We start from the raw sequence: 18,378 nt of genomic DNA on the forward strand, positions 1-18,378 counted from the left end.
AAACATCTCTTAATCATGCCAATCCTTTGGTTGGCTTTTTTACAAATATTCTTGATGTGTTGAGTAGGCTTAAGGTTGTTGCTAACGAGCACCCCTAAGTCCTTCTGGTTAGGCACTTCTTGGAGGTAAATTCCATTGAGGGAATAAGCATATTTGAAAGCAGCATGAAAACGAAGTGCAACACATTTAGTAGCATTAAAACGGAGTAACCACTGCTGAGACCATGAAGAAAGGGCACATAAATCTTTCTGGAGCTGATTGCAGTCATGAATACTTGAAATGTTGTTGTAAATTTTTGTATCGTCAGCAAACATTTTCGCTGTACTTTCCACTACATCTGGCATGTCGTTGACAAAAAGCAAAAATAGCATCGGCCCTAAGATTGTACCTTGCGGCACACCGCTAATCACAGATTTCCAAGTAGAGATCCCATTTCTCAGAACAACTCTTTGACGACGTCCAATAAGAAATGACTTTATCCACTGAATGAGATTCCCTCGTATACCAAGTTGGTGGAGTTTATAAATAAGTCTATGATGTGGTACTGAATCGAAAGCCTTCGAAAAGAGTTGTGTAGTACAGGAACATTTTTTCTGAAAACCATGTTTCTGGCAGGATATAATGTTATTAGCTTCAGTAAAATCTAATAAAACATCGAGAACTAAACGTTCCATCACCTTGGCTACTTGACTTGTCAGGGAAACTGGCCTATAGTTATTACAAACAGTTCTGGATCCCTTCTTATGTAAGGGCGTAACATTTGCATCCTTCCACGGTCCTGAGGAACTACTCCGGATGATAAGGAGTGTTGAAAAATAGCAGCAAGGGGGACATCCAAATCTAGAACCTTGCGTAACACATTAACATGGATACTATCCGGCCCACAAGCCTTGTTAGGTTTTAAGGAAATGAGCTTTTCTCTGACACTAGTAATTGTAATATGCATCGTACATCTTGGTGAAGTAGTGTGGACATTAAATGGGATTGAATGCGATAGGGGTGGCTCATCTGTCAGTACACTACAAAAGAAGTCATTCAATAAATTTGCTTTTGATATATCATCACAGATTTTAACGCCATGTTTATTATGATAGTTATTAAGAAGAGCTTGTTTTCGGCACATACTGGCTTTGTAATAGTATTTATAGCAGTGCATGCTATTCGTGTCATATCGTTGCATCCTGTTTACGACAGGATAAAGTTAGTGTCCTTCATGTCGACGTGTGATCGTGACGTACAGCTATGATACTATGGGGTTTTCCTAGTACTCGTGACGTCACGATTCCCATAGTTCCGCGGCACAACCGCATCACCGTTAAAATGTCTGACGAGGGATTCGGCTTACCCACAAAACCAATGCTGGTCACTCTTTTAAGGAATAATGTATACTTTTAGCAATTTATATATTTATATGGTAATGTTTTACATTCGATACAAGTGTTGAACGTCTCAGCTCGATTTCAACCTGTGGTTTATTTTGTGCTGCGGACTGATCTGAGAGACTACTTGATTGAATATCACGAGGCAGGTAGCGTGCAAACAACGTTTTTCCAATATGGCCGAGACAGGGCACAAACCCGAGAGGACCTACGGAAAAGTCGTTATTACATTAGAAAATTGCATACTGCCCACAGAAAAGCTGTCCCCAACGCCTTCTATGTTAGATGGACTTGACCTGGAGACGGAAACGGACCTCAGAATTCTCGGTTGTGAGCTTATTCAGACGGCTGGCATTTTGCTCAAACTGCCACAGGTTAGTGGTGTACAAAATGGCGACACTGTCATTTACAGGGATGTGGCCGGCATTCTTTTGTTTCTGGAGAAAATTGCTTGACTTTTGTGAGAGTTCCTAAACATTCGTCACATTTCCGTGTTCTGGAGACGTAGGCAATTTTCTATGTAGTTGATTTTCACAAGTTTTCTTCATATAAACTGAAAAAATATGAACGGGGATTATTTGTAACTTGTAAGTAATGTTGAAAATGAGATGGAACGAAGCCCTAGGCCGAAACTAAGATCCATTATAACCGAGAAGTCGCTATTAAATTACTTACATAATAGGTGGTACTAGTTTATGTAAGAATAATGAATTACACACTCCGTAGAAAAAGGCACGACTGGCGTTTTATAATCAACTAATGGCCAAGATTAGGAAAATCTACCCGCGGGATCGAGTAAAGATTCGGGCGAACGAACGAGTTTCAAATGTTGTCTCTAGACTCTAATCCCTAACTCGAACCCATACTATTTCAGTGAGAAATTGCGATGTTAGGGTTAGTCATTGTTATTACAATAATTTTTCCTGTAACACCCGATACCCTATATTTAGGGTGCACGTACATAAGTTACCAAGTCATGAATTCTGATCACTGACACACGAGATAGTCCTATTCAAAGTTTGTTGCAATGTGTTCACAAGTCTTGCATAAGTTTGAACTTTATCTCAATCAGTCATCTCTTTGGTGTTGCAGGTTGCCATGGCCACAGCTCAAGTGATATTTCAGCGATTTTATTACTCCAAGTCTATGGTGAAGCACAATATGGAGGTAAGGGAGGCCTATAATTACTTCTAGTGTAAGCCAACTAGTGTCAGATTTGTCATTGGAAATTACAGACCAAATACCAGCTTTTAATGTAACCCATATGTAGAAGTAAACAGTGACTTGAACAGTAAAAATATGTGATAACTCTGTGTGACTTGTGTCAGGTACAGAGCTGGTAATGCAGGTTTGTCAAGTAATTTTGGCTTGTGACAGGCAGTGGTTCAACATATTGGTCAGAGAACATGTGTTAGCTAAAACATTCAAACTGTTCTGTCCAATTGATCATATGACACATTATAATTGCTATGATCATCTCCACTCTCGTATAGGGAAAGTCATTATTCTAGCGCAAAAATCTGTGCTACCCTGTAAAGGGTAAACTGCAAATGTAGGAAGTAATCCATCACTATTTGACAAGCAGTTGCAATTGGTTAATTCCTACTGGCAATTACTCGTTAACCGAACTCCAACTCTCCAAAATCACATTGGGGCACTATAACCATTAAGTTTATATAAACACAGTTGGGGTAGCACAGATTTTTGTGCCAGAATAACGGCTTTTCCTATACATGAGCGGAGATGATTGTAGTAATGGTAATATGTCATATAGGAGCTAGACTAAAGTGATTGCATACTTAGTACTTAGGTTTAATGGTACATGCAACCTAATGATTGGTTGGTTTGAGTCATACTTTACATACCTCTGTGTCATGGAGCCACACAGGAGATCAAGTCTGCATGTCCTTGGTTTAGAACTAGTGACAAGTCACTTTGTCTATGACTGTATTTTCCTATATGTGTGGTCCAAGCTGAGTGACACGAAACGGCATCATCACATAGTCTTCAGACTGCAATAATTCACCACATTTTCTTCCCATTTCTTCCTAATCGACTACATTCCTAGACTCTAGCAATGGCTTGCATCAATCTGGCCTCTAAAATCGAGGAAGCTCCTCGGAGGATACGTGATGTCGTCAATGTGTTTCATCATATACGACAAAAGAGACACAGCAGGTAAATATCATTCCTTGTGACTTTGGAATGGAGTGTGTGTATATTATAATGTTTCTGTTTTCTGTTTCTCACATATCTCTCAAAATAATGCTGGCAAAGATTTTGAAGTGTTGATGCAGTGCGTTATTATTTGTCAACCATTAGCTACATTCTTTTGTAGTGATAATACACATCAAGTGTCTCTTTAACTTTAATTGTGATGAATGGGAATGTTATTCAACTGGCCTTACATCTTTACCATAAAGTAGGAAAAAAGATTGTGTTTCCAATAACGGCCTCGGAAAATATAGGGTAGATAGGTTAGTATTTTGTTTTTATTCTATTTTATCTTTTTTATTGTTTTTATTTTTGAAAAATATTGCTTTGATCCCTAAAAAAAAAACGTCGGTTAGGCTACCTCTTTTGTGATAGTTTGATGAACTATGTATAGACATCACTGGGGAAAGAAAACAGATGTACATGAGGATGAAGAAGAAAATTTTGTATCTTTTTGTTTTAGATGTTTAAAAAGATTATTACGATCAGAGGCTTTGGTCAAGTTATTGGAAACACTTTTTTAGTTGGTCTTAAGTCATGGCCATGATAAAAGTTAGATATGATTATATATGGGCATTTTGTGGTTTGGTCTCCAAGCTGACAAAATAGAGTCAGAGAAGAGTAAAATGATAAAGAAACTCATAAAAATGTATCTATTTTCAGATTAAGTTTTCTTGTTACTGAATTTTTCTGGTTACTCTACGTTTTTCTGTTACTGTACGTACATTCAGTAAAAGTTTATCACACCTTAAAAATATATAAAAGTAAATAGAATAACCCAATAGGCTATTTCAGACTGCAAACAGGAAAATGAGAATACAGTGCCCTAGCTCAAATTGGGGGTATCCTCACCTTGTATCGTTTCTTAAGAGCTTTGTCCCTTGGTATTCTGTAGAAGTGTAAATTAGAGATGTTTTTGGTATTGTTCAGACATCGAGGAAAGCAGCAGTGCTCTATGATTAACCAAGTAACCTATGCCGTGTATACCCCCAAGGTACACACAGACAGGAAGTAGAGTGCCACCAATGCAAATTTTGGAAAGGCCTATATGGGGAAGTCTATCATGATACATGTATTTTGAAGTCAACTCAAATAATGGACACATCTTGTCCTCAAAACCTTTCTGAAGATTGTAATCATCGTAAAAAAGGCCAACAATCAGAAACTTGTAAAGTTACATGGATGTTTACCACTTTTAGCTACATAAGGCAGCTGTGTATAGGGCTGCAGAAGTCGCTTGCGCAGTTGACTTTACTGTTGTCTGATGTGCAAGGCAAATTGTAGTTCAAAATGTGGCAAACTATTCTGAAGGTTGAGTAGCTTCAAATGTATATATTTGAAGATGTTCACATGTACTGAGAAGTACATGTGTTCAAGATATACATTGATAAAGACAAGGAAACGTCTCTTTCCCTTGTCTGACATTGATGATGCGATGTTATGGAGGGGGAGGGGCACTGTGTAGTGCACTCAGAATGTTCCCTAGATTATGGAACTATTCACAAGAAAAGCATCCAAGAAAGTATGGCAACTGAGTGGTGTTGTAATATTGATATATACCAAGGGTAGTCCTCAATAGGATTTACTAATAATATGCGTGTACAGAGTGAAGTAAGCACAAGTGATACTGCCATCGATGTTGTCAGATTTGTCTGTTTTAGGATTTTGCCAATATAAGGAATAAACAGAGCAAGCCATGCACATAGTAGAGTTGAGAGATATCTGCGAAACAGTGTTTAACAATAAGTATAACTTGTTCTCTTTTGCAGCAACAACTTTTGAAATGCACACAAGCACACACAACACATAACAAGACTACACTGTACATACCATCCTTTATAACTTCTCTGTGTAAAGAGCGCCCTCACCCAGGGCTTTTCAGTGTCTTTTCTCCCCCAAAAGTTTCATAGCTGTGTTCTGTGTCCCAGCATTACGATCTGTTATTAATACATTATTTTTCCCTTTGCTGTAAACTTACAGCTCGAACCTCACCAGCTGATTGGCTACTATGTACGGCAACCAACTCAAGCGGTGTCTTTCCATGGCTCCCCTGGTTGGTTGGTTGGTAACCACAACAGTACTGTACTTTGATGTTGAGCATCTCATCTCACTGAAGGCAAGCAACCGGGAATATTCCTCTCCTGGGACCGTAACTGATATATTCAACTTGTAACAAAGGCAAAAGTGATGATGTGTGTGAGATTATGTCAGTGTTTGTGTGTATGTGGGGTGCGTCATTGTGCGCACGTGTTTATAGATCTGTTGTCATTGTTTGATTGTTATAGCTAGAATATCCTTATTTCAGCTTTAGTGAAGTCACTAGAACAGTTACAAGAAGTCGCAAGAGTGTCTTTGAAATCACAAAATAAACCATTCCAGTGAAGAGAGCAACATATACAGGTCTTGGAGTAAACTTGACCTGATTCTGTTTCAATGTAAACCCATACTAAGAATCCAGCTGTTGTGAGGAAGCCAAATGATGGATGACGCCAGACTGCAGTGCCAAGCTTCAAATATCCTTTATTTCAGATGTGTGTGTCTGTTGAATGCAAGTATATTATTGTTCATTCATGTCTGTCAAAATATGAGCAGATATATGTATACAACGTGCTAACAATGCATCCTTGTATTGACAAAGAATAAAATAACTGGTCAATACAAATGGTGGTACAGAGGAACAACAAAGGACGTGTGAATGGTACAGGTGTGATCACCTTGGTTTTCATGCTTCCAATTGTATACTCTGTTGTTGAAATGTTATGTGCAAGAAGCGTTATGCAGATGATGAAAGAAAAAGTATTCATGAAACATTTATGGTGGGGATTCGAGTGTACACTCATTATACTTGTATAAAATGACAACTGTCTGCCTTGTACCATGTTGCAACTTTAGCATGCATGGTACAAGATGACAACAATGCACATTGTAGTGCCAAAAAGTGTAAGTGCAATGAGATGCTTTTGTCAATATTTTCATTACAACATTCCACCCAAGGTGGTGAAGTGCATACACAAAATATACGTCATGATGACTTTAAATTTGAAAACAAGAAAATCTGACTTAAAAGCGTGAAAAAAAGTTAAATGAAATAGTGATGGTTTTGTTGCGGAGGGTGATATACAAGAATTGGGGTGTGCGGTTAAGTCATATGAATGTTGAAGCTGATGTAATAATATGGTGAAAAGGGTTCTTAAAACTTATGCAGTGTGTAAAATTCCGTGGTGATATAATTCTAATGCTTGGATAACTTGATAATCTTTGATGTACACTTAAAACTTTAATGCAGTACAAACCTGGTGCAACAGTAAAACGCCACATATTTAGAGATAATTTGGTTATATCATTTCAGATGTTCAGTGCATGGATTCACAAGTCGGAGAGTTTAACTATTTATTAAGCTTATGATTGACACAAAAATGTCCCTCTCCTTACGAACAAATTTATTTAACTATGACCCTCATGTCAAGGTATCAGGTGGTCACTTGTTTGTTTACGAGAAGCCAAACTTGCGTCAATGAAACATATTTTTGGTTGTGCCAGTAAAGTTTCAATGTTCACATAATGAGATTTGATCAGTTTTGTCAATTACAATCATTGTTGGTGCACAAGTACATGATTATTATACAGTAAGAAGTGAAAATAGTACAGAACCACATTCTCACCACTACTACGTCACCTTTATGGGTGTTGTCTTTTTGAATGACTTTTACTTGATATTTATAAGCCAAGGCCCATAAGAGGCTGTGACAGAAATGTGTCACCTCCATAAGTTAACCAATACGAGTCTAGCTATCAATATTACGTACTTCAGTGTGGACGTTCATTACATATATATGTCAGGGTAATTCTGTTGCAGCCAGATATGTGGTAAAATTCATCAATACATTTCAGACATGTAATTCCAAACAAGGACATTGCCAACGACATTCACTTCTTTGGTCAAAGTTCACAGCGAAAAACCTGTTTTCACCAAGTAGTGAATGGTATTGCAATGGTAACTTACATTTGAACTGCCCCCCCCCCCCCCCCCCCCCCCCTGTCAGACTTCTTCATTTTACGATAGTCTTACTTTTGTTGACCTTCAGGAACTTCCTCATAAACACTCCCATTTCATCTGTAGTGCTTTTCCATAATAATTTCCAGTTAGGGCCGTATACCATAGACATAGGAGTCTCTCACATGTTGAATGCAAGGCAATGTCTATTTTCATTGATCGTTGTGTTTGAATTTGTCATCCATACAAAAAACTTGGTTGCCCCACAAATTTTCAACATTCCAGCAAGAGGGTGTGAATACATGCATGGTGAATTTTATGCCAAAATCTCAAATTTCAAAAATATTTTGTAGTAAAAGATGGATTTTGTATATATATATATGTCTGTGTTATATGCACAGACTTATAGTTTATCGAGTATAAGATCAGTATAGTTCCTAATAAGTTGATGGAAAAAAGAAAATGTATTTTCTGAAAGAAGCAATGACAGCTTTAATGAATCGTGAAAAGTGAAAAAAGATATTTATAAAAAGTGCGAGTTTTAGACAAGAAATCTAAGAGAAATTGTAACACGTATTGGATAAATAACATTCTATGTAAAGTATATAGAGAACCAAACAACTGAGATAATGGGCTGGTATATAGTTATCTGGTTATAATGGCCCCTATTGTAAATTTGAGCTTTTGAGTTTAACGCCCGTCAGGTCAAATTCTTGTGAAAGATAATGGCAAGATTAGGGTTAACGTGCAGGAAGCATTGCACCAAACTCCTTAAAGTTTGTTCTCTTTGTACAAAGCAAGTCAACTGGTAAAACGAAATCAAATTAATCAAATTAATCCACTCGTTATTATTGCTACATCGATCCCTTGTGGGTCAAAATGCTGGTATATGTATACTTTTGTGGGGTAATGTCAAGTTCTATGATGCCACAGAACTATGCATGTTTTGCAAACATAGATCATTCAGTTTTAGGGGTTTCGTACTCTAAATTTACCTGTAAGATTGCCTACATAATTCATGTATGCCATAGGGGAATTCAGTATAATTATCTCTGAACATCACAGCTGCCATGGTTTGTTTAGCATCAATTGATGTAATAGGTTATAGGGCAAAGATATATAAGTTACACAGTGGACTGACTACATGTGTATATGTAGTGGAACTGTAGGGATCATTGCGTGATCAGGGTCCATAGTAGACAATCAAAACGTTACATTCGTTTCCAATTTACCGTTCCAAAGTAACTTCATAGTGCTATGGGGAAATGGTTGAGACAAGTGTGGGAGGAAGAATAGCGCTGGAGCAAAATATGTGCATGTATTTTGTCCTTTTAGTTGAGATCAAGGCATGTCATCTACATTTCACAGTTAATCAAAATGAATGTAATTAATTGTCCTATGGGAAAATGAATCTACCCTGACCCTTGCCTAAGTAATTGATTATCCAGGGCTGGATTATCATATTAGCAAGGCAAATTCTTATGTCTCTCCAAATTAACAACATCTTTTGCGAGTACAGTGACAGTTTGTTTATATATGTAAACCAGCTGTGAGGATGTTGAATTTCCAACCACGTACATACTGGTAGTTTCTATAAAAAAAAATGTATGAGGAGATCATGCTAGTAGAAAAGAAATCAAAAAACGTTTACTAAGAATCCAACGTGCAAACCTCTCCTACAACATTGGAAAAAAATGTGTAAATTTATACAATTTTGTTCATCTGGTCTTCATCTTAAATCTGTTTTGTGCCAGTTTAGGTACACTGATGGAGGATTACAAGACAGAAATGACATGTTTGAGCACAAGATACTCTTAATAATGTGAGGACTTAATATATTGTAATAAGGGCACTAAGTGTATTTTTCTGTAAGTGTTATTGTTGCTTGTTTCCATAGCAACTAATACTATTCAATAGACTGGTGGATGTGTCACTGCCTATATAAGTCCTATTAATATGCCTTTCTTAGGATAGGTAAACAATTTGATGATAAAAAATCAAGTAATAACTAAACTTAGACTTCACAAAGTTTGATGTAGATAAATCCCTGCATGGGAAAGACTACTCCCCCACCCCCTGAGGTTGATAGTAATGATTTTTAACCATTGATGTTAGAACAAATTCTCAAGTTGGGTATATAATACAGAATATACATGTAGCGTCATGGGTCAAAAAAAAAATCAGACACTATTCAGGCAAAGTCGTATCCCACAGACTTTGTTCCTCAGACATATCGTCTGCACGAGCCCAAAGTATAAACGCGTTTGGTTTGGTGGGCGTGCCTTTTCACGTACAGCACCATGCCACTGGAAATACGTCAAAAGCCCATAGCTCATTCTTTTAGGAATGTGATGTGAATGGATTCCTGGCCGATTCAAACCTTGTGTAGTCTGTGAGACACCACATGTCATGCCAACACATATATCGGCCAGCACGGAAGAATGATTAGGGCCGGCCAATGCAATCTATCTTACAGTCTAAACCTAGTACTGATATGAAGCTGTAAGAAATGCAGTATATTGTGCATTGTGTTGATATTTGGTTATTCCATCTACTTGTTCACGCTAAAATCGTGTGAACATTTATCAAATTAGTGTTTCAATAAATTAGGGTTTGAGTGAAAACACACATTGCAAGTACTGTGCTGGTCACTTGGCTCTCATTAATGGTGCCTTGTAACAGTAAACTGAGTTGATAAAGTTCAAATATTTAATGTTCATGTTGAAATGAATTTTCTTCAAACTAATCAGTGGTGTAAGTACTTCATGTGAAATGTAATATCAGGGGTGGCGTACAAGTAGATTCATGGCGACAATTAACTTGTGTTGGCAAGGTTACATACATGTTCCTCAAAAAATGGAGAACAAAACATTTCCTCAAGTGAGTTGATTTCATAGAAAATAATGCTATCCTGTTTGGGGTAATTTTGGCATCTAATTAAAATTGGTAAATAAAGATAAATATTGCATACTAACTAAGTACAATGTACTAAATAACCGTAGTGTGTACGAATAGGGTAGGGGTTTGTATGTTGGAAAGTAATATATTTATCATGTCTAAGTGTGCTGTAAAATGCTTGTGTTTGTCTTTGTGTTCAGTTGATCTTTCTGTGTTCATTGTGAACTATCTACTGTTTTCTGTGGCAGTTGCTGTCTGCTGTTTCTTGTAAGCTTAACACCATTGCATACACACACTCACTACACTGAACATCTCAAACTGACAAGGAACGGTATGGTATAGTGTGGTAGGGTTGAATTCTAAACATGACAGCAAGTCTCTCTTGCATTTACAGGTCAATCGCACCCCTCGTACTGGACCAGAATTATATTAACTTGAAGAATAACGTCATCAAAGCTGAGAGAAGAGTTCTAAAGGAGCTGGGTTTCTGTGTACACGTCAAACATCCACACAAGGTAAGATATTGACAGCCTAAAGTATGATCAGCTAACAGTACTGCTGTATTGGGTATTGCTCGGCAGCGTGTTCTGTAAGCTGACATGCCACAGACTTGCACAATTTCTTGTGACAAACCAACCTGGGGTTCCCCAATCTCTTACTGTGTAATGACTCGCATGAAAGTCGTTTTTACCATTTATATACACAACAACAAATAGGTCTGTAGTGGCTATACTGTTCGTCGATTCGTGTTCAAATTTGTAGTCGGGAGAAGGCCACAACTTAAAAAAAAAAAAGTCAAGCATATTTAGAAGAGATAGTAACTCTCGTATTCCCAGCTCTGTGATATACCACTGTGGCAGTCAAGGTTCTGGCTTACTAAGATAGGTACAAACTAAAACTGTTATTGGTTGATCTGGTATATTACACAAGTACGTGATAGTGATGCCTTTACTGTGCGGATATAAATCACCTTGTAAGCAAGAGATGCAAATAGTCCCTAAAGAAGTCCCTAAAATGTACTATGCAAGATCATGGAGAACATCAGAAATGCCACCCTTCTGAGCGTGTAATTAAACAAACTTCCATTCAATAATGAATATCAATATGTTGCAACATATATCTTGGAGGCGTGGAGGTGTTTTGTGTCCAAGTTAGTAAACCTTAAGCTTGATTGCCGCTGTTGTAAGGTAGTTACAGTCAATACATAGACACATGCGAGGAACAGAGTGACACCAGTTTTATCATGACAATGTATCTGTTGACAGGACATAGCTCTGTTAGTTTCAGTCCAACAGGGCAAGAGGTTTCTACCTCCAGTGTCAAGTACAGATAATATAATATGAAGCCGTTTTGTATTTACAGATGATAGTTACCTACCTACAGATTCTAGAATGTCAACGTAACGTCAAGTTAGTGCAGACCTCATGGTAAGTTGATGTTCTCTTGACTTTTTTCCACCCATCCATCCGTGCTGTTGAAACCAATGCATTGAACAGCTGTCTTAGACAAACCTGTAAAAAAAAACCACCACCATATCTGGGAACCATCAGTGTTATGTGTCGCTTATGGTAGACAATTGCTTAAATGCCCTTGACAATGTTGAAAACAATAACGCTAAAAGTTATCGGTTCACACATATATACATGATGTTGCTGTGTACTTCTCAATTGCATGATGAATAATTGGAACTAGCAGACAATCGTCTCTGATACGTCTGTAGTGAATTGAGTAAGTTCAAGCCTCATGAAAATTTGGGACAGTTCCTTTTGTAATTGCTTTAAAGTAATAGTAAAATTGAACCAGCACAAAATTGAACCAGGTTTTGCTATATATTTGATAATAGGTTTGTGCATTTGGATATAAAAAGAAAGAAACACTTCTGTATGGATTCCAGTCAAATATCTAAATGTAGGTGTTAAAATATTAACAGTCTGACATTGTAGAACAGTTAACCCCTTGCATTGGTTTTAATAGCTACACTTAACTTAGCAAAACCCATGTTAAAATAATGCTTTTGTCTTTGTCTACCCAGAGAGGTTAGCTTAAATTGGTAAGTACATTTGCACCAAGCAAAAGACAGCGACTGTCTGTCCAGTCCAGTCTGACAGCTGAACTAGGTTCTTTCTACTTCCTGGCAATGGATGGACACCTTTCATAACAGGAGACACTGTTCAAGAGCATTTGATGGATATGAAGGAAGAGACAAGGATATTGCCTAGCAACGCTGTTGCTATGACTACATTACCATGGGAACCTGGATGAAGAGGAGACTTTGACGAGTGTTGAACATCGTAGCAATGGTTTCAGACATTTCTGGCTTTTGTAGAGTTAACATTAGTCCAAAATTCAGAATATTGCAAGACAAATAATCCAGAGGCTACAAACTGAGATCTCTCTCTTGCAGTTATGAAAGTCATGCAGAGAAATTTTGAAAGAAATTAGCCAGTTTCTGTTGTCATTATTTGCTAATGTTACTATTAATGATGTTAGCAAAGTTTCTTACAGACTGTGTCCATTGACAGTCATGAAATGAAACCATCTATCAAGTGACAAGAACGTTACCAGAAGAAGTGTATGGGCACTATGACCTGTTGAACTGATGAACATTATATGGGCAGTGCCGATTTTACATTATGGAAGTCCAATTGTAGATGCGGACTGTGAACGTATGATGCATCGATTGTTATTTTGAAGCAGGCTAATCTAGTCATGGTAATGGCCTCAAGATTGGACTGAGACAAGACTTGCCAAGAACTAGACAAACAGGAGATTGCTTGGTGCATTTGTAGCTTCCCCACTGTGAAAATCTATCTTTGCCTTTTCTTAGATACAGGTTTCATACATACAAGTATGTCGCTAACAACTCGTACTCGGTTAATACGTGTTACCAAAATCATACTCATCTTGTTATCACAATATTTATCCCAATGCAACCTTTTTAATCTACCCCATCAAAAAAATAGTTTGAAATGCAGAAATAAATACGAAGGTTGCGGCATCTGTTTTACCGAGAGATAGATGTGTACTTGCAAAGAATGTAAAATTGATGGGTGACGGTACATGATGTTGTACTGGGATGAATAGCGTGTGATCCATATTCATATTTGCTTATGTCCTCCCCAGAAGATTTCTAAAACATGGTCCACCAATTCATACAACTGAAGTAACATATATGAAACTCTTTTTAAGTGGATGTCAAAATTCTAGTTTTATCAACTCTAGGGAGAACGCCTCACTTGCTATGTGTACAGTATAAATTAGAAATATGACAGAAGTCGTATTTTCTGACCAGTCACCAAATTCAAGTATGTCAGCCTGGTGTGTCTTCTTAGTCCAGTAGTAATGTGTGATTTCACTTCTGATGCACAAGACGAAAAAATCGCCATACAAATGGATGAAACTTTAATAGTAAAAGTGGTCACTTACAGTGGTATTTTAACCTCCCACCAAAACTATAGCACAGGGTTTAGAATTATGCATTGTGTACAACATCTATTCTTTGTTGCTATCTTTCTACACTGATTTTGTAAATTAAACAAGAATGGATGATTAGACAGGAAGAACTAAAGTGAAGGAACATGACATTATCTGACTGAGAAGGCATGCTAGATGTTAAGTTGACAAGGAATGGTTTGTGTAAACTGTTGTGCATACATGTAGACCATAGGGGATATATTCTGTTTTCTCTACAGGAATTATATGAATGACAGTTTGAGAACAGATGCGTTTGTACGCTATCCACCCGAGACTATAGCCTGTGCCTGTATCTACCTCTCAGCACGACAGTTGAAGGTATGTACAAATCCTTAACACCAGTGTAAAGCATTTTCTGTACGTACCACAATCGTTTATAGCATCCATATCAAGTACAACCCCAACCCATCACACCAAAGTAAAGCATTTTCTTCTGTATGCACCACAATTGTTTATAGCATCCACATCATTATCAAGTATAAAAGTATACATTTTCATTTGCTAAATTACAACATTAGAAAGGCCACCTGCCAGCCTTGTATGTAAATAAACCAATTGAAACAGTATATTTTTACACTTGATAAGCTGTAAAGGAGTGTAGCACATACAGAAAGTGCTTTACTTCAGTGTTACTCAACTGTGAAGTCGCAAGATATTTTTTGATGATACCCGTTATGGCCATCTATGCCTAGTTGAGTAAATAATTGATAGAAATTTATATTTCTACTTTTGGTGATAAAGAAATGGGTGCAAAATAGTAAACCGTAAGTTCACTCATTGACATTGCCTTGCTGCAAAAGATAAGAACATTTGTGTTTTGTATTTGGGATTTTCTTCCAATGTTGGGATATGATTAAACCCGAAATGTCAATGTGGAACTTGAACTTCTGAAACACTCCGCACAATTGATATTTAGTGAAAGCAAAACAAGCTTTTGTCCACACCTGTGGACTTGTTCACCAGAACACAAGTCCACAGTTGTAAATGAAAGCTTCAGTTTTTCTTGCACCAAATATCAATTGTGTGGAGTGTTCCAAAAGTTTAAGTTCTATATTGATAGTAACCTACACAGACTAGCTTTCACATCGGTATAAACCTGAAATGTGTTTTACTCTCAACAGATTCCTTTACCAAACCGTCCTCCATGGTATGCATTACTTGGTGCCTCACAAGAACAGCTGCAAGAGATATCATTGATGATACTACGACTCTATGCAAGACCAAAAGTAAGCATTGGCTGTATTATAATTCTATCTTGCAATGCAGTTGAATTTGAAGTAACAAGTTGTAAATGTTCACAATTCAACTGTGTATAACAGAGACAGGGTTGCTATGGCTTTTCACCGATGGGGGACACATTTTTCACACACACACACGGAGCAAGAGAGGGGGAGGGAGAGAGGGAGGTGCTGCCTAAGTTAGGATGTAGAAGCAGACAAGTACTTATGTTGCTTACAAGTCGGTTAGTCCACAATTGAAGCTGTTAAAAGCATCATAGTCTTAAAGATATGACATGGTATCATTGTCTGTAAGATATGACATTCGTGCCGTGCTATCAACCAGCACTCACATTTAGAAGCCTGGTAGGACTGAACAACACAACTTATCTTACAGTCGAGTGTAATTATTGCGACAGGAGCCTGTCTCTATTGCACTGTAAAATATTACATGTAGTAGCAATGCTTACCCTTGTCTGTGTGATTCGTTTGTACATTGCTTGTAATTTAGTCCTAATTTCTTTTCTCGTGTCTTACAGAAATCTTACGAGGAGCTCGACAAGATAGTTGAGAAGTGTAGAGTGGTAATACAAGAGGCTAAACTGAAGGCTAAGGGACAAGCTGCAAGTATCAGATCAACTGCTGCAACTCCAAACCCAGGGTTCTCGCCTGCATCCAAACCAAGTGAGTCACATTGACATACCTTCTTTCTATGCTTGACCCCCTGTGATAGAATGGTGGGAATATATTAAGACGTTATTTCCCGTGCACCTCACAAAAAGAACCCTGGTCAAACTTCTGGTAGATTTGACTACCTCACCTCCCCTTACTGTATGTTGTATATGAATTCCTATTGCATACTCTCTGACTTCAAAAAGCTTACAACATATTTTTTTTTTAAATGGGCAATTACTGCATGAACTACATGATGTAGATGTCAGATTCAAAGGTATTACTTTCAGTCTTGATATCGTACCATTCATATATACTTTTTTTTCCTGTTCAAGATTCACCAAGGTCCGGAGGTACTGGGTCTCCTCACAACAGGGTTTTGAAGAGAAAGATCAAAGAAGAGGGTGGTGGAAGTGGAGGCAGTTTTGGAAGCAGGTGAGTAAACTGGTGTGTCTGTCTTTGCGTGCGTGTGTGTTTTGCCTGGGTCTTTGTGGGTGCAACTGTGTGTGTGTGTGTGTGTGTGTGTCAACAACACCACAGTGACTTGATAGTTGGCCAGAAAAGTCTTGTGTGATCCAAAAAGTTATTGGAGGTCATGATCACTGTAAATATAGGTTTTAGCATTTGCGTGTGTGTTTGTACATGTGTGTGTCTTTGAAAAATGCAGAGAACAAGTTCAGGCTTGCTTTTGTTTGATAAATATGTACTGTGTCTATAAATAGTGAAACTTATCATATTAACCCTTTCATGACTGGAGACGAGTTTTAAATAATTTTGGGACCCAATTTATATGAATATTTTCATAGTTATAATAATATTACTTCATTACGAAGTAACATTTCTTTAATTCCAGTCTAAAATGAAGCTGATATATGCCAAAAACTTACATAAAAACAAGAATTTTGTTCAAATAATTTTGGCGGCAAATTTTTCAGTACTGAATGGGTTAATGAACAATCCACTTTCTATTCCAGGGAGAGAAATGGCAGAGAAGGTCATCATACTGATAGAAGTCACTCCAGAAGTCCACACAGTAGATCAGGGTCTCCTCAACACAATTCACACAGCCATAGCAGATCGCCCTCCCACCACAGTTCTAGTCATAGTAGTGATAGATATAGTAGAAGTGTCAGTGGAAGTCCTCGGGATCGTAAATCTAGGTACGAATCTCCGCACAGACATAAACGGCACGAAGACCACAGATCGAGAGATCGCGACCGCTCTAGAAACAAACACAGCAGGAAACGTAAACACAGTAGATCGTATAGTAGGAGTCGCAGTAGATCAAGAAGTCGTACCCCACGGGCGTACAAACATAGGCATTCGTCACCACATAGGGAGAGAGATAGACATAGACATAGGTACCCAAGGTCAAGGTCAGCCGATAGACGACATAAATCAAAACGAGAGCGTGTCCGAGACGACTCGCATCATAGATCACGAGACCGACATCGAAGGTAACAATGACTGTACATGTAGATGCCTTAAAGTGTATTTGTAGGTTTTTTGCCTTTTTTTTTTCCGTTGTTTCATAATTGAGTTTTTTGTACAAATAGGGGATAGAGTGGTTGTGCAAACTAGTATATTTACAAGACAAGGCGCTACCGAACTGTACTAGTGGGTGCCATTTCTGTATTTCCATGCCAAAACTAGACGTACACATACCACAGTATTATCCTCTCAATCTATTATTACCTCTCGCCATTTTGTAATATTTACAGTATATTGTCATGTCAAAGTAAGATCTTTCTGAAGAATTTTCTGATTTCTTTTTGTAATCAGAGCAATGGAGAATTTTTTTGCTGATGTAAATTGTCAGTGAATTAGACCTTTTCAGTTGTTATTGCGTATGTTTAGGGTATATCATGTATTACTATAGAAGTTTCGCAGCTTCGTAATTGTCGGTTAATGGGGGGGGGGGGGGGGGGGGTATTTGCTTGTAAATAGTAGAGTATTTCAAACAGAGAATCCTTTCATATGAATGTATGTTGTAACTTTTGATGGATACATAATTACTTTGAATTAAAGTTCAATACTAATGAAAAAGTAATGAATATCTCTGGTTTGTCTTTTCACCGTCTGACCCCAGACACCGGTCCGTATCTGAGTATGATCAAAATCTGGGCGAGTTGTGTGATAGTCTGTAGGGTAGGCCATGGGAAGGCCCTCAATGCCATCTGGTATTTGCATATGCGCTATAATGTAGTTCGTGGGTGTGAAATTTGATGCCAATCTAATTATGTATTCATGATAGGCAAACCATGTGCGCTGATTTCTCACACTGGACAGGGCACCCTAACACATCGAGCAACCCTTTCACAGAGCAAGATGGTGAGGGCAGAGTGACATGACATATCTTAGTCTAGTTTTCTGGCTGAATTGCAGAAAAAGTAATGAAGGTTTGAAGCCTTTGGCTCCACTCAGAAGAAAGCAATACGAGATCCTTGGGATTAAGTCCTGGCATGGTTCTTTATGTTGTGGTTTTCTTTGAAAGTCGAGTAACTTCTAAATGATACATAGCCCCTCACAT

The 18,378-nt window shown here is 37.8% G+C and overlaps 1 protein-coding gene across 1 annotated transcript; it reads left to right on the plus strand.

Annotated features, from left to right (window-relative positions):
• The first annotated feature begins 1,295 nt into the window (after positions 1–1,295).
• LOC144451157 (cyclin-L1-like) lies at positions 1,296–17,777 on the plus strand. Its single transcript, XM_078141939.1, has 10 exons — positions 1,296–1,753; positions 2,472–2,546; positions 3,448–3,557; positions 10,880–11,000; positions 11,848–11,912; positions 14,178–14,277; positions 15,081–15,185; positions 15,716–15,860; positions 16,184–16,283; positions 16,823–17,777. The coding sequence occupies exons 1-10, from the start codon at positions 1,556–1,558 to the stop codon at positions 17,307–17,309; spliced, it is 1,506 nt and encodes a 501-aa protein (XP_077998065.1). The 5' UTR covers positions 1,296–1,555; the 3' UTR covers positions 17,310–17,777.
• The last annotated feature ends 601 nt before the right edge of the window (positions 17,778–18,378 follow it).

This window comes from Glandiceps talaboti, chromosome 21 (genome assembly GCF_964340395.1).
Source record: "Glandiceps talaboti chromosome 21, keGlaTala1.1, whole genome shotgun sequence".
Taxonomy (NCBI): domain Eukaryota; kingdom Metazoa; phylum Hemichordata; class Enteropneusta; family Spengelidae; genus Glandiceps; species Glandiceps talaboti.